The 20,634-nt window shown below is 38.7% G+C and overlaps 2 protein-coding genes across 2 annotated transcripts; one reads left to right on the top strand and one right to left on the bottom strand.

Moving 5' to 3' along the window:
* Positions 1–1,723: 1,723 nt before the first annotated feature.
* On the bottom strand, positions 1,724–10,046 carry LOC144643968 (large ribosomal subunit protein eL28-like). The gene is made up of 5 exons (XM_078503370.1): positions 10,000–10,046; positions 3,845–3,930; positions 3,646–3,705; positions 2,769–2,832; positions 1,724–1,981 (listed from the first exon to the last, which is right to left on the bottom strand). Exons 2-5 carry the CDS (start codon positions 3,923–3,925, stop codon positions 1,773–1,775), a joined length of 414 nt encoding a protein of 137 aa, XP_078359496.1. The 5' UTR covers positions 3,926–3,930; positions 10,000–10,046; the 3' UTR covers positions 1,724–1,772.
* Positions 10,047–10,088: 42 nt separating this feature from the next.
* Positions 10,089–19,989, top strand: LOC144642895 (protein odr-4 homolog). The gene is made up of 13 exons (XM_078502001.1): positions 10,089–10,266; positions 10,371–10,434; positions 12,507–12,574; positions 12,862–13,061; positions 13,829–13,865; positions 14,077–14,217; positions 15,339–15,506; positions 16,397–16,513; positions 16,696–16,789; positions 17,692–17,795; positions 18,006–18,084; positions 18,714–18,818; positions 19,895–19,989. Exons 1-13 carry the CDS (start codon positions 10,171–10,173, stop codon positions 19,966–19,968), a joined length of 1,347 nt encoding a protein of 448 aa, XP_078358127.1. The 5' UTR covers positions 10,089–10,170; the 3' UTR covers positions 19,969–19,989.
* Positions 19,990–20,634: the final 645 nt, after the last annotated feature.

The raw sequence follows: 20,634 nt of genomic DNA, 5'->3' as shown, positions 1-20,634 counted from the left end.
ACGCAAGTCGAGATAGGTCGACCTTCGTCCCGGCGTGTCATATTAATAAAGACGAAGGAATTTTTCTAAAGTCTATCTTAAATCTAGCTGAGATCACTCACCACAGCAAAACATGACAAAATGTCAAGTTGCTGCTGTCGCGTTCTTGTAATTAAATTTACCGTATCATAAATCTTTCCGAATTTTTGCTTAATTTCGTGTTGTTTTGTTTATTCACTTGACTTTGATTAAAACGTATGTCTTCTTTCCATCTTTATGAAGAAAAGTCCAGAAACCATTAGTAAACACAAGCTAACAGGGAGCGTTCTCTTCACAAACATCCCAAACAGAAAATTAATTTCCAATCAAATGTAGAAAAAGATCAACAGAAAAGAAAAACTGATTAACACCGGGGGCAACAAGGTGTCAACTATTTCTAGTTGTAACAGTTTTGTACGTGATCATCCCGTAATAGCAGAGGCTGTTGTTCCGCTTTTCCTCTCCCTACATTTTTGTTATTTATAAATTGATACATGTATTCCAGTTTATCTTCGCCAGCACATTTTTCATGCGTTGAACGTTGTCAGTTGCATGGTTCCTAGGCCTCTATTTTCGTCGCGGGCAACCTGTTTCGGGTCACATGGTACGGGAAAGCCGTACACGACAGGAACTAAGCAACGTTGTCAGTTTTTATCCCGTACTCCTGTCACTTCCCTCGTCCTCCCGGGTTCTGCCCGTCCCGTCAAGTACGGCACAGTCGTACTGGTTGCTGCGTTCATACGACCCCAGTATGGGCAAGCCATCTAGTTCGTTCATTGCAATCAAGTGATGATCATTAGCTGGGTCGTTAATTAGCAACCCGCTGTTAGGCTAGAACGTACCCAAGCACTCCAGTGTGCTTACGGGGTAAGTTCCACACCTATTTGATTGTAGTTCGATTAGAGTTTCAGTCTGGTTTGTTTGGGGTTAGTTCCACTATGGTCTGCTTGCGTTGTGGTCATTGTGGTAACGAGCGAGCATTCTTCTGATTGGATAGTAGCCCCCACTGAGTAAATAGTTCTTATCGAATCCAAAACAATATCGCTTCGTTTCTGAGGAAACGAAACAAAAATGGGCAGGCATGAAGAGGTGAGGAATGAATAGCATCATGATCTGTAGTTTTCTTTTAAAAATGACAGTATTAATTCTTCATTTTGGGCAGTGTATTGCACTATGTCAACTACAGAATATTGAATATTGCACAAAAAATGTATCTTACGCAGCACACAGTTGCCCAGGCAGGGCAAGGGTAAATGTGGTTACTAGTGACCAAATGACCAAAAAGTAACCAACAGGCCAACATTAGAGTGAACTAAACTGCAGCAACACAACTCAACTTGCAGTTTCGTTAACAAGTTGTTGTTTTCTGGGGTGGGGTTGTTAGCCCCATGCCCAACCTGGAGGACCAGGTGCTGCTTTTAGTCTGTTCTCTCCCCTGTAACCTGCCCGGCTTGGTTGGACCTGCCAGGAGCTTAAGCCCCTGTCGGTATAGCTTACAGGGTCATTAAGGCACGCAAGCTCCCCCATCATGACAAGGTAACAGCATGCAGAGAAGAGCAACACAACTAAGTCACGAAAAAATTAATATCAACTCCTTACATATAAACTGACTTCTATTTAAAAGTTTGTGGCCACCACATTTAACATTTTCAAAACAAAACAAAACAAAAACAATAGGCATACACTAAGACAACAGGCCAACAAGTTGATTGTTCTCAAATTTATTATCTCATGGCAGATATCAATGTGCACATTCAGTTGCGCTTTCTGCGTGTTCGCTTCTTCTGCACACCAGTGGTGGCCCTCTGGCTGCGAAGAATGGCACATGCCCTCCTGACTGCTGCATCTTCAAGGTCTTGTCGGTATAAGTTCTTGCCACACAAGTTCTTGATGGTTTTGACAGTGCGTCGGGAGTCACCTGCCAGGGTCACCTTGGAGTTCACCTTGGCGGGCTTGTTAGCATCTGCAAGATGGCACATATATTATAATAAGCTTGATTTTCAACAAAAAGGCCTGCACTTTCTTAAAGTAACATGAAACAAGAAATTTATCCAGTCTATTTTTGTAACTGCTGATAGAAATGATAACAAATACCTACTTTCTCGATTAAACGCCGGGTCTCCAAGACAGAGTTGAAAATAGGCCCCTCGGGTATTTATTTAAGGTATAATAAGCTGTAGGCATATTAGCCTGATACAGTTTTGTCAAAAATAACGAATAAAAGCCATTGCTTAATGAAAATTGGGCTCGAATACACAAGTCAAATAAACGCCGGGTCTACCACGCCAAGTTTGAAATAAACCCCGGGGTGTCTAATCGAGAAAATACGGGTAAGAAATAAGATGCAATTTCGTATTTCTCTTTTTTGTAACTGACTGCATATGAAGCAAAGCTTGGTTTACACAAGCAATTTTAATGTGACAATATTTATTTGCTCGTGTAGTTAAGAAAAATTGGTCACTTTTATGTGACAAATATATTTGTTGACAAGCTGGCGTTGTCACGTTGTGTAGACGACTCATGACATAAAATGTGGCAAATATTGCATCAGCATATGTGGTACTTGATCGCCCAAACTCCCACTGAGCACTGTACATGAGTATCTCTGCTGTTCAAGGCCATTACAGGCACACTTAAGTTTGGACTGCTAACAAATAATTGTTGTGTCATCTACACAACCAAACATAATTTGTCACACGAAAATTGCCTGTGTAAACCAGGCTTTCAAGTGTCAACTGACTGCAACTTACACTTGGTCTTCTTGGTTGAGAGGACCACACCTTTGCCAGAGGGATCAGCTGCAACTCCAACAACCTGCCAACACAAAAAACAGTGTCAAAGGAATTGTATTACATCTAAGGACCTTACAAATTCTACAAGCAGCTGGCCTCCACCATTCAGATTTTGAAAGCAAAAATTTTGAATGCTGCTAGCTTTGAGCTGCTCTCAAAACTTTTCAAAACAATTTTATGGACACCCACTTTTCAGAGAAAATTAAAATAAATTGTTGTATTATGTTTTGGCGCATTGGAAATCTTCAGATTATTTTTGTGCTCATAACTGCAGAAATACACCTCACTTGATTACATTTTGTCCTCAGACCTTCCTAGGATGGTGGAGTAAGGGCGTAATAAAATTCCGATGCCCACTTTTAAAATCCTGTCTTAAAGCCTGTACCTAATAGAGCAATGTTTGCAGAAGCTGCTTCTTATAATTATACATTGAAAGACAAGGAAGCACTCAGCTACTAGACAGAACATGTGAGATATTAATAATCGAACCACCATACATGTAACTAATCACAGGGTTCGTACTCTTTTGAGCTTCATATTCCATGATTTTCCATGACCTTTTCCATGACTTCTTCAAGTTTTCCATGACCTAAATTTTACCATTTTCTTGGATATCACCTATAATTTAGGGTACGTTTTTACCATCTTCTTTGCAAAAAACCGAGATTATGTTGTTCTATTTAAAAACATCATTTCCAATGACTTTCCAGGCCTGGAAAATGAAGTTCTAAAATTCCATGATTTTCCAGGTTTTCTTGACCCATACGAACCCTGTAATCAATACAAGTGTTTAATAAAATTATACATGTAATAACAGATAAAATCATAGAAGTACCTTTTTGTTTACTAATCCACTAGATTTAAATGAATGCCTTCCAGTGAGATTGAGAGGTTCCTGACAATGAAAGAGGAAATTAATCATCCATAGTCAGTGTACTCTTCATAAGCCAAGCAACACATGATTCAAGCTTGTGATGAATACATTGTACCCTTCAGATAGTATTACTAGAAATAAAACAATTGCCCTTACTTACCTTGGTAAATGTGGTTCCTTGATTTTTCAACAAGAAACAGGAGTTATTCCTCAAGATCATCCACTGCAAGTCAGCCGACATTTTTCCTGTCCAAAATAATAAATTGATTACATTGCTATGAATACACATCTGACTTACTGTAACTATGCGATAGAAGAATATTACGTGAACCGTAAATGCTCAAATTAGTGCACAGCTTCAAATATGCACCCCCTTCGAAGTAGCCCCCCTCCTAAGAATAAAAATATTAAATAAGCGCCCCCTTCGAATTAGCGCCCCCGCCCTCCCCCAAAAAGAACAAGTTGCGAAAGGTATGATATACAAGAGTGGTTTATGGTCATTTTGAGAGAAAGTTGTTTCGAGACAAGTCAAGGTCGATTCGAGACAAGCTAAAATTCACATCGATGTAAATAAAATCTGCGCAGAGGCCAGCGTGATAAGTTGTAATAACTCGTTGTTACTCGGAAACTGTTGTTAATCACTATGTGATTTGTGTTTCTTGATCGTAGGCATAACATGTTCTGAAGTTATAGAAGAAGTCTCAAAAATATATTGAGACAAACTCTTTTGTAAATAAACATAACCAAAACTTGGTCTTGTTTGTGTGTTTGTTTTATTTACAATGGAGGTTTCACTCGAGCGAGTGTCTTCGAAGCTTTGTTTTGTCAGTAATTAATAGTATAGTATTTTGTATCGAAAGGACTTCAAGTAATGGAGCTTGTCTTGAATCGACTTAACATGTGTCTCGAATCGACCTCAACTTGTCTCGAAACGACTTTGTCTCGAAATGACCGGATACTGCGAAAGTTGCTGTTACGGTCTGCTAAACTTCAACGTTTGATGACAAATCATGCCATGTTTAATATCTGATAAGATCACGTTTCAGCGGCAAGTGTTCAGCTTAGATGCACAGGGTCCGAAATTGCGCCTTCCTGGTCGCCAATGCGACTAAATATTGAGACCTGGCGACCAGAATTTCACAATTGATCGCCCGCTGGCGACTAAGTTGCTTTGTAAGAGTATTCAGAGAAATTGATTAACAATAAATTTGGAGCCGTTTTTTAACAATTTATTGACGCGCTTTTTGTCTTGTGACGTCATGACGTAGTCATGACGACACAAGATAATACTACAGGGGACAAGGTGCATTCCATGCGTATTTGCTTTCTGAGGCCGCGGAATTTTCCCGCCATGTCAATATTTTTCCCGCCATGTCAAAATTTTCTTTTTTTTTAGTAAATGCCGAAAAATGCGATCATCAGATTTAAACAAAACAGATGCAGACTTCTCAATCTCAAAGCACTGGAAATCTAGAGATTGAGGTAAAAAAATCTGGAGATTTCAGTAAAAACCGGGAGATTGATCAACTGACGGACAAAAATAACTAAAAGAGTCCTAAAACCAGGCGCTAATCAAATGACTTGTTACTCTGTTTTTTCGTGAGATTTCTGTTTCTCGTCGTGAGATTGAAGTGAAAACCGTGAGTCTCAGGACAAAATCGTGAGACTTGAGAGGTCTGCAGATGCTGTTTACACTGACAGTTGCGTTTATTTTTAAGCTTTTTGTTTGTTTTTCTTAGTGATAAAAGCAATCACACGAGATTCCCACCATTCTAGTCATATTAGTCAATCTGATAATAGCTACCGTTTCGTGAGAACAATGTGTTTTATGATTTTGGTACAGCAATATAGGGGAAAAGCATGTCTTAAACAGGATTGCGCCTTACAGAACTGTAGGTATGTCGACCGACAATATGTCAGGAAAACCTTTTTTTGCCGTTTCCATTTTTGATTAGATCCGATTTCAAAGATGTAATAGACCGTAGTAGTCGAACCACATGTGTGCCTTTACTTCAGTTGACTAGCTAGCTTAGGCAAGTTAGAATTTGTGCTGATTAAACTAGTTCAAAACAACTGATCCCGTGGACATTATTTTCCTTGTGTGTCTTCAATTTGAGTATTACTCGAAGACACACGCGAAAGGTCAACCATGAAACTTTGCTTGGTAGTGTGCGTGAGTTTATTGAAACGTGAGGCTGAAAACGTTCTTATCAGTCACAGACACAAAACAACAAAGGAAAATCTGTGACTTTGTTGACCTTTTTAAGATATTTAAGAATTATCTGTGACAGATAAATGCTTATGAATCTGTGTGTCTGTATTCTTTTTGTGCTGTTATCGGAGTCCTATAACTGTTCAACGGCTACATGCTGGAGTGTACTTTGAATTTAAGTCAAGCCTACTTTCGGCTGCTTGGAAAAATCGCTTTTGATAAGGTGTCGAAAACAAGTCGCGTGACAATAATAAGTACAAACATTATCCGCCTGACAGAAATAGCAACGATCAATTAGTATGAATCAAAATGGACGTTTAATTACCGTGATTGTGATTGGAATGGATACTATTAAGGCATCGATTTCAAAACTTTAAGCACGTAATCTTGTACAATAACTAAAGATAGAAACTTCACGGACAGTTACTCAGAGTTTAACGCACGAAGCGATCATCAGACTGTGTCGTTAGATGCGGTGAAATACAATTTAAACTACGTTCATGGAGGACGGTTGGAACGATCCTGTCTCTGATTGGCCGTGTAGTACTTGTTTTCGTGCCTGCACTTGGTAACAAGCTCAGATCTTTTGTTCAAGAAGGTGTATCTGTCAGCTGATAGTATGCAGAGCTTCTCCGTCAGACACAAATTGCAGCGTGACGGGTTTCCCCTGTAAGCGCTTGCTCTCGTGACAATGGACCACTTGATCCAAAATTCGGTGTTGTTGTCTTTTAGGTCCCAAATCTTATATATATTTTTTAGTTGGATTTTAAGCCTTTCGCGTGAGAACCTTTTGTAGTTGGAATAAACCTTTATTTTTATCTTTAGCTGTGAAATCGTGAAGTTCAGTGCAAGCATTCACGACAAAGGTTTCTGAATTGACAAGTGAATCAAGAGTTTCGTATATCGTGTTTTGAATGTCACAACTTTTATCGAGCGACAAAAGTAGCTTTAGTTTAAGTTTAAATTTTAGGGGTGAGGAGTCTAAATGTTTCTTTATGTTAGATGCACGCTTTTTAATTTTCGATATCTTTACAAGCAATAAATAGACGTGAAAAGCGGTCTATTTTCAAATAAATTAAACTCTGAAAAGAGTCACAAGACACTAAGCCCAGAGGGCTTTTGATTATCTTGGCGATGTCCTTGAGATAACACTGAAGTACATTTCTCACTACATAATGTATAAACTCCCCAACAGCTCAGCCAACAGCTGCGATCAACACGATTCGAACATTGCAAGCCGTCATGTTGTTTTCCTCAGCGGCTTCCCTATGACACTATTGCGGGCGCGCCGAGCCATGTCCTTTCTATCGCAATGATTTTCTGTCCGCGGACGCGCTGAAATATTTCCGTCATTTACTTGAAACTAAGCTACGACGTTCCACGAACGCAACACGTTCTTGTTACTGTGTCGAATGAAAAACTTCCTGTCAAAATATGTCAGAAAGTTGGTGGAAATGATGTTTTTTCTATTAAAGAGCGGAATGCTTGGGTAAGACTGTAATGTATTTTCCGTTTAAATGTTAAGAATTAACGTTCGATAAAGAAGACTTAAGACTCCAGGGTTCAAAATAAAATTTCGTTTTAAGCCTGAATTTGTCGGCTTTTTTTGTCAAGGCTCATTTTTTCCCGGCTGTTAGAGAGCTATGCATTTGCAAGGGACACAATCCATCTGCATACATGACGTACCCAGATGCATTCTGGGGCGATTTCAAACACAGTCGGCCATTTGCAAGTTTTCCGAAGTGATAGAATATTTTACGGCAAAGCAACAGAATGAATTGGAGCAATGTGACTTCTTTTCTTATTTTGAATGTTTGAGAAGCAAATAAGATCTTCAATGTATTTTTTGGAGGGACACAATACCTGAGAAGGTGGGGCGGCCCGTTATTCATCTTGGCGACTAAGTAAACCGCAAAACCAGCAGTTTTCGTTGACAAGATGAAATTTTGGTTGCATTAGCGACCAGTGAGTCGCACTTTCTAGCCCTGTAGCTGCTTTATTTTCTGATATGAAATGTTTTCTTTAACATTACCGCAACTTTGATTTCAGTTGGCTGATCAAGGCATGATATTTTCTATTTCTTCGGTGAAAAGTAGCCGGCAAGTGTCGTCAAACTGCCGGCTACCGCCGACAGCCGGCTGCTATTTTGAACCCTGGACTCTACTTATAGGCGAGTACAGCATTTCTTTGAGTGGTTACGGTCTGTTGAAGCGTATGAATGGCCAAAAATACACTAGAAGAACAAGTATTTCATCTTTTAAGGTCACGCAGGACCCTTGCAATCATTAGTATGTATTTATTTAAAGAGTATGCACGAACTGCCCGACGACTGAAGCCGACAACAAAGGAAATATTCATGAGGATGTTTGTTTTTAAACTCTTTTGTACGAGTAATTACTAGTAATTGTTCTCAGCTTTGTGCCACGTGCGCTGGAACATAGGGAATTATCATAATAAGATTCACAGCTTTGAATATATCACACGTCCACACTGGAAAGTTCATATTTGATACGCCGAAGTTTTACGCCAAATCCCTATGAAAAACGCCAGAAGTGGCGTAAATTATCGAGCTCCACGCCGAAGATCTTCGGCGTAACATACATGTTTTCCAGACTGGTCACACGTTGTTGTAAACATTGACTCGGAAGGTCTTCGGAAGCCTCAAAAACTTCAATTTTGTGTCCAAGTTTTCTCCGCCGATATAGAATTTCAAGAGTTGATTCGCGAGGAACATAAACTTGGTGTACTCTTTTGTGCTCTGGCTAGAGCGAATTTTCAAATTTCCTTCTCAAAATGAAGATAGCATGTTTCCAAGTTTAGATTTCACATTTTTACTCTCTTAGAAGCCATTAACTTGTAGCGGTTTTTGAAATCGAAAATTTCGTTCTAGTTGGAGCACAAAAGAAGTTACGATTTATCACTAGGCTACATAATCATTTAATTTGGTGCGCTGTGCTAGCTGAAAACTTGGACACAAAATCGCATTATCTTCAGTTAAACTTTTAAGGGCTTGTAACATCACAGACAATGGTCATCTCTCAGTAAAATGACAATCATGATGTAATTCCATCATCCCTGAGTATCCTTAATAAATTTTAGAGGAATCGATATTCAAAATGTAGTGAATTAAAGCTTTACAAGATAGCACTCCAACAAGAAATTTGGCTAATGAATATATTAATGAGCAAGGGTCCTGCGCGACCTTAAGTGTAATTTAAGGAAAGGCAATCAAAAAAAATTGGCGACCAGAAGTTGCCATCTGGCGACTAAAACTTTCGGTCCGGTCGCCAGCTGGCGCCGATGTAAAAAAGTTAATTTCGGACCCTGATGCAAGTGACTGTAGTAACAACAAACACAAATAATAGACAGAACTCAACACGCCCAAAGTATGCAGGTCAAGTCATGATTTAATTGTTGTCTAGTTAACAATCAAATAATAATGAATTTCGTTTTAGTTGATACTACAGAGGACAGCAGTCATAAGTGTTCAAGTGAAGGCATTTAAGACCAAAAATTGCGTAAACTTTTCCATTTCAATTGATCAATCGCTGTATGAAAAATACTTTCCACTGTTTTTAAAAATTCACTAAATGGAAATTTATATTTTTACTTTATGACCAAGTAGACCCAATTTCTCCCTTTAATTTGCCATTATTGTGTACTCTTGTTGCTGACAAAGATCGGAAAATACTTAAACTTTGTGTGTTCACTTTACTTTACAAAACCCAAGACTCGGTCAACAGAAAAACTCCAGTTATAAGCTGTTGCCATTTAAGTTCAATGTCAGCGAGGTGAAGGCACACTAGACACCACGCCCAAAAAAATCAGAAAAACCAAAATAAATAAAATGTCAGCAGTACCTTATAAAAAGCCGTGCTGTACGCAGAATTCACAAAACTTTGAGGACGTATAGAAACGAACAGACACGTGAAAGGTCTAAAGAAAAACACAACTTTCTAACATAAAACAAGAGGAAGCCGCTTAGTACTATACTGAAATTTTCACTTTAAGTCGTTAGGTGCTTATTAATCATAAAGCTAAGATAGCAAACGCTTAAATAGTCTGCAAAATCGCTAAAAATCCCGGTAGAGAAATCGTCTTACCGCTTTAAAATGGCGACCACGAGAGAGAGGAAGAAAGAAGCGCATGTGCCGAGCAATGCAGGGGGTCCATTTATCGTCCCAGTCTCTCGTGGTTCATTCTGTAAAACCAACATGGCGGACGCAGGCCATCGAATATAAGAACATCACTGGCGATAAAACGGGCTTTTCACAATGGGAAGGACTATCATAATAGAAGATAGCGTTGGAAATTATATATCTTCTCTGTATGGAACGTATCAGTGGCAAATTGGCTTGATAATTGGGCAGGTAAAGGCATTTATAATAAGTAAGCTTACAGATTTAAAAAAAAGTTAATTGAAGGAAATATAAATTGTAGATGCAGTTTAATAATAGTGTATCTTCTCTTTTAGCTTACTTCACAAAGAGACTATATACTACATTTAGCCAGGACACCAGAAAAATCAGGAAATTCAGGTAAAGATTTAAATACACGTCAAAGAAACGGGCCATTTGATTTTAAATCAGGACGTACATGTATCTAATCGATATTTTCGATACTCGATAGAAATCGAACGTAATCGATCGTAATCGATACTAATCAATCGATTAATATCGGAAATCGATAGAAATCGATCACTCGCGTTCTTGTGATTATCGATTTTGATCGATTTCTGTAATTAGCTATCGATTTTATCGATTTGTTCGATAATGAACAAAAAGAAAATGGACGAAGATTCCCATTCATAAATTTTTCAGTTTTACGCTAGAATGAGTCACAACTCACTCGAACTAATCTCTATACTCATCTTTATTTACAAAGCAGATTCAAAGGTAAACTTGAAGGTAATTGTTATGCAAGTTTCGATAAGATCAGATCATGTTTTTAATTCTCAACTTCCATCGATGTGACAAGAAATTTTTTAATGTAGATTTCAATCGATTAAATTGACTAATCAATCAACAAATATCAAGTACTATTGAGTATTATCGATTACTCGATTACATTTTCGATGATCAATTTCTATCAATTAGATACGCCCTGTTTAAATATAATCCACCCCCCTCCCCTCACCACCACTGCAGATGAGGAAAGACAAATCCCATTCTCATCCCCATAGCCCTTTCGTTTCTCTTAGCCGGCTGTGCTTTGTCACAAGGAAACAAAGGGCTCTGGGGACACAGGATTTCCAGTCCTAGATGCTAGGACTTCCGGTCTTCATGTATGCAGTCATGGCGTTTCAAAAGAATGTATGAGAGAGTCGTTACATTTTCGACTTCCGTTTAGGAATTCTTTGTTTCAAACAACCAATCAAGAAAATTCGAATTAATTAAAAAATCCTGTGTCCCCAGAGCCCTCTGTTTTCTTGTGCCATGCTGGCTAAGAGAAACGAAGGGGCTATGGGGACGAGAATGGACAAATCCCTCACCCCTCCGTGAAGCAAAAAGGGTCAATGATGCTCCCTTCAGAAATAAACCGTTCATTTTTATCCCCTCAGAAAAAGTCAACTTTCTTCCAAACCCATTCAGAAACATTTTAAAGATCGAAGGATGCCAGCACAGAGCTCTATACCTCTAAGAAATGAACTTTGACTATGTTTAGGGTCATTCCATTTTATATCCACACCCCACCCCCACGTACCCCTTATTGATGCGGTAAGTCAAGTTGATTGATGGCAGCGAAAACCGTGAACTGGTTTACCAGTTGATTGAGCAGATTTTGTATGTTATTGAAAAGTGAAATAACCCATTGGAAAAAGCCAACTTTTTTCCTAACCCCTTCAGAAATGTTAAAAAGATCAAAGGATGCTGATGGGGCTACCCCCAGAAATGACTTTCAAAGCCCCTTCAGAAAATCTTGTCAACATGGGGGTGTAGATATAAAATGGAATGGCCCTTAAAGTCCCTTCAGAAATTCTCTTCAACAGGTTGGTGTAGATATAACCCAAACAGAATTTTGAAGCCTGATTAGGTGATTTTTGCCACTCATTTCAATGCAATTTTGTTGCATTGAAGTTGCGTCAAAGTTCGAACAGGTTCAAACAGGTTTGAGACTCCTGCAATATCGCGGCATCAAAATGGGCACAAGATTGCCCCTACTTTATGTGCATGTAAACTAGTGGCCATTTATCACGGTGATATTGCAGGAGTTTCAAAACCTGTTCGAAACTTTTTGCATCTTCAGTGCAACTTAATCGCCTGTGTAGAATTCTTAATAAGTTATAATGGCTTGTAGAGCAGTTTTCAATTGAGTGTCGTAAAACCAAAACCAAAGTAATTACTCTGGCCAATCACAAAGGACACAGACAATCCAGTGAACCAATCAAAACTCGAAGCAAATACATGAAGCCGGCACGAAGCGCGGGAAAACGTGCGCGAGCGAGTCACAATTGGTTTTGGTTTTAGTTCTGATTGGCTGAGAAAGTGGCGCGAGATTTTTAAGCCAATCACTACCCAGAAAGCGAAGCAATGCAAAACCAAAGCAAACGCAATTAACTTTCGACACTCAAGTGAAAACCGCTCTAATACAAGAATCAAAATGACTACAGATGAAGAAAGTGAACCAGCTACTATAGATGAGGTTGAAAATAACTGGATCACAGAGCATGCTCGTCAGGTAAATTTTTTAAATAATTGTTGATGTTTATTATACCAGTTACATTAACATACATCTTCTATGTTTGTATAATAGAAAATACAGACATGAACATATTACATGTATATATCACTTAATGAATTTTTTTCCTATTTTATTACCCAATCATAACGGCCATTTATTATTTGATTGTTTCACAAATGCAAATACATGACTATGTAATTTATGTTATTTGTAGAAATACAAATTGTTATAAAATTAATATTAATAAACCTTTCTATTTTTATACCTTTCCTTAATTTCAAAAGGTATCAAGAATGCTGACAGGAGGTTTGGATGTGATTGGAGTTTTTGCATTTGGTCCTTCAGATATGCTTACTAAATCACAAGCAAAGCTTCGTCAACTTGTATTCTCTATCCAGAAGATTGTACATCACAAACCTGCGTCATATTTTGATGACCTCATGCACAGTAGAATCATACTTCAAATTTGTTCTGCAACCAAAAAGTATCCTTTATGATTCATATCGCATGTTAATGGAGGTGGGTAAGTTTCCATGGTTGTGGCATAGCTAAAGTAAAAAAGTATCCTCCTGGCCAGTAAACTTATTGTTTCCGTCTCCTCACTCACAGTATTTAAGATCTAGCTTGTATGTTAATTTTATTAGTCTGATGATGGTATAGCTTATACCGAAATATAACATTCTATTTATCAAGATCCTCATTTGTTGTCTGAATTGTTGGACACAATGAATTTATTCGGATTATCCTTCGTCCTTTATGTCCTGAAACTGTCATCGGGTACTGGGTTTTAGCTAAAGTAACCAAGCAAAGACGTGTTGGCCAGTACCGATATGTCTGTTACAAGTCAAAATTAGCTTTAAGCCATTTTTTCAAGCTACTGGTAGATGATTTGTTTTTAACCTAGTCGGTTTAATTTGTTTTTAACCTGACTCATTTTTTTTCTTGGATAATTCGTAAAAAAATTAAAATTAAAACACCACCCCTCCCTTGCTGTCTCTGACCCCCCCCCCCCTTCCACCATCCTTACTTACCCTCCCCCTGCCATCTGCTATAATGTCCTTTTTTCACCTTTTTTGCCAAATTTTACCTAATAAATTACGAATTTAAATCTGACCTGTAACATCCATGTTACAAGTCATGACAAAATTAATAAGTAAAAAATAATAATTTTAATAAAAAAGCATATCAGTTTCCCACACTTTAGTCTAATCCATTCTGACATTGGGAGCTTCCTTGACATATTGTTTTCAGGATTACCTGCAGGACAATTGATGTATCTGATCAAAGGGTAAGTCAAAGATCTATGGCAATAGAAAATTATATTAACATTTAATTTTCTATTAAGTTATACAAATTACAATAATGTCTATTAGCACATCTATTTATATGTCATAGCAAGCACACCATGGATCTGTTTCATAGTATACTTTTAAGCTGGAGCTATTTCTTTTTTGTCATGATTACATGTATTTACTATCTTGCTACTTTTCTTGTTGCAGGCGACACCAAACCCAGCTGAAGTCAAGTATCAGTCATTTACTTCAAAATGGCTAAAACTAGAAACCTCCTTGTTGTTGTCTAACAGACACTTTACAGTTCCAAGGAAACTTGAGAGTTCTGCTCTTCAGAACCAAATAATGGTATGAAATTCATACTATGTACCTGTCGTAGTAAATTTATTATAATTGGCTGATGACTATATACTTTATTCTACATGTACATTTACCTCTCCCTGGCCTATTATGAGGAGCTAAAATTGAAGTATTAGGGAGCTTTAGCAAACCACGACGGCAACGTGAACGAGAACGTCACCAAACAAAAGGTTAAATGAGCTGAATAATAGCTCTGCACGTGTATTTTAAATCCTAGTACATTTCTTGGCCGTTCTCTGCGAAACAACAACGTGAAATGACCAAGTTTGGCGTATAATGAAGAATGTGAACAATGATAGCTCAATTTCCGTATTTCTATCTGGAAAACGCTTTCTTTACATATTCAGCTCCAGCTTCTTCCTAAACCAATAGATACACTGAATACATTTGGATAATCGCGAGATTCTAGAGTAAAATATATATTCATTTTTCACCAGGCGTTGTCTTCGGCTTCGCCGTCGTCATTGCTAAAGCTCCCTATTTGCGTGCTGCCAGGACTGTGGCTAGGCCATTAAACTAGGCTTATGTGACAAACATCCTGCATACTGGTCAAATTGAAGTGTTGATGTGATGCTTCTGTGCAATGATGGCACCATATACACAGTTAAACCTTGCCATCTCAAACTGGGTTATCACCCAATATCTCTAAAGTTCTCAAATCCATAATTCCTCATAGATTTGCTTTTTCAGACATTTACTATCAGCTAGGAATCTCAAACTCCCCACTTTCCCAAACAACTTTTCATTTTCTTTGAGAATGCAAAAATTGGATTTAGGGGATACCTCCGAAAAGTTCCCAATTTCAAGCTTACCCCCACCCCCCACCCCTGCCAATTCCTTAGATGGCATGTCTGAATGCCCGATTCCCTTTATAGCGTGCGCCTGCAGGGAATCACGGTAGTTGTATTCATCAAACCATGCACGAGACTCAGCAACGATGCACATTGCTGAGTCTCGCGCATGGTTTGATGAATACAACTACAGTGATTCCCTGCAGGCGCGGCTATAGAGGGAATCGGCTATTCACTGATGACATGAAACAAAAAAGTTTGTTTATATTATTACTCTGGAAAGAAATGATGACAAATTAAAATAATTCTGGTCAACAGGGTAGTATCCATAGTATGTTCCAGAACATATCAAGTGCCTTATGCACAGTGAATGGAGAGCTTTGTGCTGATGAACAGCCACTGGTACCAGGAGAAAAGTCAGGAAAATCCAGTCATACCAACACCAAATCTACACAGACATTTAAAATTGACATTTTCACTGAAGAGGTACGTAGCACCTTGACATTTGTCACAAGTGGGAGTGGTCAAAGCCGCCTGAGAAATACTTCCCATTCTCCTTGCAATTTTGTCACTCGTTAGGTGACACCAAAACAAACCACTTGTGATGCTGGGAGAGGTGCACCTCTCCCATCACAAATAATAAGCACGTTGTAGTTTTAGTTCCAACTGCACCAAGAGCCTGCAATAGCAGCCACGTCTTTTTCAGGGTAGAATATCCTTTTCTATACTATGCCCCTCTTTTTTGTAAGTCTGTCCAGCACAGCCATTTTTACTCTCACGTTCTTTTTTCGCTTCACGATTGAAGGACTAAAAAGAGGGACTGTTCTTAGTCATTGCCAGTTTTTTTAGTTTGAGAAATCCTGCTAAAAATTGTGATACAAGTGCCTCATAAGACAGATAAAAAGGTCCCATTATAATAAAAAGATAAAAAGGTCCCATTATAACATTATAACATCCATCGCTCTATTGCCACATCTCACCATCACCATTTATTTGCCACTTCAGAATTAAACATACAAATTAAAATAACTTAAAAAGACAGGGCGAGGAGACCTCCAAGAAACCACAAGGCTTATGGGGGAGGCCACCTCGGGTTAGCAATAAGGTTGTAATTTCGCTGTGAATGTGCAGCTAGGCCAATTTCAGACTCATTTTATTTGAAATTTAATCATTTTTTTCTTAAAAGAAGAGAAGCTACTCGAACCAGTGATCTATTCTGGTAGAGAATTCCAAATTTTAGGACCCTGGAAAAGTATTGTAAACTGCTTTAGATTTGTACGACAGTGATGTGGTCGATTACACTTCGCTATTCTTGTATCATAACTGTGTAACTAATAACATCCTTGTCTCTTGTTGATATAAATTTTCATTTTCAGCCGTGTGGTACTTTGGAGCCAGTGGAGACACAGACAGTTGCTTCTGTAGTAATGAGTGGTTCCATGTCTTGTCGAGCTTATGTTCATCAAAAAGCTACAGTCAAAGAAGCAATACAGGTACGCTGTCAGCCATTATATATGCAGCCTAAAGAAAATAAAGATTGAATAAATAATCTTCCTCCTTACGAGTGGGAAAATGCCTTTTCCTCGACTTTGAATTGACCACTACTTTGGATTGTGGAAATCTGACGAAAGGCTAATGATAGCAATGTACGTAACAAGTTTTGCAATTCTTTTAGGCATTGAAGTATGATGTCGTTCGCAGTTTCCTCTCCCGTTGCGAAGTTTTGTGCGAAGACGTAATGGAAAGTCAGGAGGAGAAAATAACTAATGGTAAATTTATACAGCATGTAAATTAAATTTTTGTCAAGTACATGTAGGTAGGAAGGCGCAGTGGCCAAACGGTTAGTGCGCTTGACTCTCAATGGAGTTGTCAGGGTTCCAGCCCTGTCCAGGATTATTGTGTTGTGTTTTTGCCCGGGGGGGGGGGGGGGGGCACTCCCATACATGAGCTATATATTAGGTATGTCCCGCTGTGAAGGGTATGGTTTTCAAGAAGTTTAGTCTGCGATAGGGTATAGAAATCAGAGAGTTTTGGTCTAGAAAAGGGTAGCATTTGCCGGGAAACCGATCGATGGTATGACGAATATAGTCCAGAAACTCGGAAGAGAAAGAGGCTTTCCTAAACGTAAATAAAAACAACGCGGCATCGTTGTTCACAGATGGTTTCCCATTAAAACACTGATAATGATACAGTTCTAACAAAATGCAAGTCTGGGATAGGGTAGGGATTTTCAGTGTCTAGTCTAGTATAGGGTTGCAAAAATCAGCTGAACATGGTCTGGTATAGGGTAAGGGCTTATACACGGTGCCTCCCCCCCCCCCCCCACCCCAGGTGTTTTTGGCCAAGACACTTTACTCTTACAGTGCCTCTCTCCACCCAGGTGTAAAAATGGTTACCAGCAAATTTTATGCTGGGGCGTTACCCTTCGATAGGCTGGCATCCCATCCAGGGGGAAATAGAAATATATTTGTCGTTTCATGCTATGGAAATCGGGATTAGCACCGGTCTAATGGGCCACTAGGCTCGAACCCAAACTGTACCTTAAATCTTAAGGTGTTTTTATATTCAACACCAATTATCATCCAGTTCTTCAACATGGAAATACCTGTCACACGTCCCGCAAAAGCAATGCTATAAATGCACTTCAGCCATGTTCTACTTCTTTTCACAGAAACGTTCTCTTCAACATGGACATCTCCTCAAAGAGTTTTCGCGCCTCTAGGATCAGGACCCATTACAGTTTGTGACTATGTGTTTAAGGACGAAACTTTAAAGGTAATTAATAACTACTCTTAGAGCCTTAAAGGACCCTAGTCAGCCTCCGCAGTTTTCGATGCCATCGAAATTTTGAAAATTGTATCGTGAAGCGAGATCTTATTATATTGCTGTAAGTTCGAAACTCTTGTTTGTAACAAAAACATTATATTTTAATCAAAACGTTAACTGGTGATCATAATTATCGTACTTTTTAAAATGTCTTTGCAGGAATCCAGAGAAAGAATGACAGAACTGTTGGATGTCGACCCCAAAGAAGAAGACTTTGAATGCAGAGAAGAATTCCCGGGTAAAGCGTACGATGTTTCTTTTTTTCTTCCTTTTTTCTGTGCTACTTTCAAAGTTTTACTTTTTTGGTGTAGTTTTTTGGTGAATTTTCGGCGCTAAGTTCATTCATATTCACTCATCATAGATTTAAGAATTTGGTTAGCCTGCGTAGCAAGCGTTCCCGTGCGATCGAGTTCTTTCTGTGTGTCGCGCCCCAATTCTCGCGCGGCCAGAATCGTTCGCACAGAAGGCCCACACAGAAAATTTGCTCGCATGGGAACGCTTGCTACGCAGACTAGAATTTGGTCGAAACAATGGCTTCTTTTCTCCTTGCATCTCTTCTCAGAAGTAGAAGAGTTGCATGTTCAGTTCGTCTCCGCTTGCTGCTCTTAGATTGTGCCATTTTCAAAGTGTTCAATGTATAGATATACAGGTTTGGAGGAAGAAGAGATTCTTCTGCTCCAAGCTCGTCTGTTTAGCAGCCGTTATTTTTGACAACCAAATAATGTTTGTGAAAGAAATTACCTCGCAGTCTACCGCTAAAATGGTAGCCTGCACCCGTAAGCCCAGAGCTTGTTCGTGTTCTTAGGTATAGAGGGTCTACTGACTGGGTTTCTTGTTTTACCTATTTGATGTCTTGTCCATCCGCAGATGTAGAAACGGTGAGAAGTTTAGTTGAAGAAATGGAAACTGACAGCAGAGATGAGGAGAGCGACGATGATACAGTTCAACAAGCAATCGGAAAGCATATGATAGGTGAGCTTCCTTGCGGCAAAGAACATACCCTCTGGGGAGGGACGGGGTTATGCAGCCCCCACTACATCCCCTAAAGCCTTCTACGCAGACGTCCTTTTGGCTCGTCACGCAATCCTCGCCCAAGTGACGAGCCAAAAGAACGTCAGGGTAGGAAGCTGCATCCTCTATTCCACGTTACTTTACTTGGAACAGTGTTTAATGGGCAATGTATAAGTTAGAGTACATTCTCTCCCTGTTTGCTAGCCGCAGAATTTTGGTTCAAAGATGGAGAAATCTGAGTAGCCTCGTATCTTTGCGTGAGCCGATTGCAAGGGACTTTTTATCAATCTATTATAGGGTATCAATAACGTAAAGCGTCGTCTACACAAACAATGTTTATGTGGACATTTTTTGTTGTGAAAAGTTTTATTTGCTCGCGTAGACGAGAAAAATTGGCCAATTTTTATCGTGAAGACGACTCGCCGTAAAATGTCCACCGCGGTCAAACGACAGAAATATGCAAAAAATAAGAAAAGTACTTCAAAGATAAGGTTTTAGTTTCACAGTTCAAAGTTCGATACATAACCGGTATCCTAAGGGTTTACTAAGTTTTTTGGAGCTTTACTAAAAAAGTTCTACCTGTTTGAAAATAGCGATATGCGGACTTGTCGGCGCCATTTGTCAAAGCACGGGTTCGGATGCGAAACATTTAAAAAGTAAAAAACACTGGTTTATCTGAGGGAATGGGATTATGCTTTCACTCGGCAACAATTTTATCTATCCTTGCTCGTAATAACACTTCAATTTGAACAAAAAACGGCGAAATGGAAAGAAAACCTGCCTGAGAGGTTTGACCGCGGTGAACGCAAAATGTGGCAAATACTGCGACAGCATTGGATGTCCCGAATCTCGGCAATGTGCACGCGTATCTCTTGTTGTAAATCTTTGCTGTCCTAGGTCATTATTGACGCGCTAAACTTTTAACTGTTGACAAATAATAATTGTTGTGCCATTAACATGATCAAATATTTTTTGTCACGTAAAAATTGTCACATAAATTCCTTTGTACTAACTTATCTTTTACATATTTCCTGCAGGTGCAGTTGTCGGAGTTGTTGTTGCCATAGTGGCTGCAGGAATGACTCTTCTTTGGGGAGAACAAACGGGATAAAATCAAACTCAAAAAACAAAAAATAAAACTCCTTTTGAGAGCCCCCCCCCCCCCCCCCCCCCCCCCATGTGGCCCGAAACAAAAGAAAGAAAAAAGTTAAAAAAGAAAAAAATACTTCCAAAAGCTGCGAATACTGGAAGAGGCCGCAAGAAAAACGTGCATGGTGAATCGTGGTAATTTGTATTTAGCTGTCTTAACAACATCAAGAAGAGGACACTACAGTTGCTAAAAGGGGATGGTTTGACAAAGCAACTACCAAATTTTGTTAAAAAGAATGCACAACGAAGACCACAAAATGTTATAAAATCATTTCTTTATGTCAACAATTTGATACTCACTAATATTACAACATTGTTTATTTGGGTTATGGCAAAACCAAAATCGCTCGCAATTTTTTTTTCTCAAATTTAATTACATTTTAATTTTTTACAATTTTAAACATTTTAATCGCATAAAAAAATTAGCACACAATTTCATAAATTTGTATGTAAAAACATAACGTTAATATATTATGGATAAATAAATAAAATAGCATACGCGAATGCATCTTTGAGTAAAAAACTTTAACGAATGAATAAAATAATGTAAAACAAGCGATCTATACAATATTGGTTGGAAAAGTACAAAAATAAACACTTAATTAACTTAATACTTAAGATATATTTT

The sequence above is a fragment of the Oculina patagonica genome, chromosome 1 (genome assembly GCF_052425735.1).
Source record: "Oculina patagonica isolate OP01 chromosome 1, crgOcupat, whole genome shotgun sequence".
NCBI lineage: Eukaryota > Metazoa > Cnidaria > Anthozoa > Scleractinia > Oculinidae > Oculina > Oculina patagonica.
Note: the sequence above shows the minus strand (reverse complement) of the source record. Positions and strands in the feature narration are given on the sequence as shown.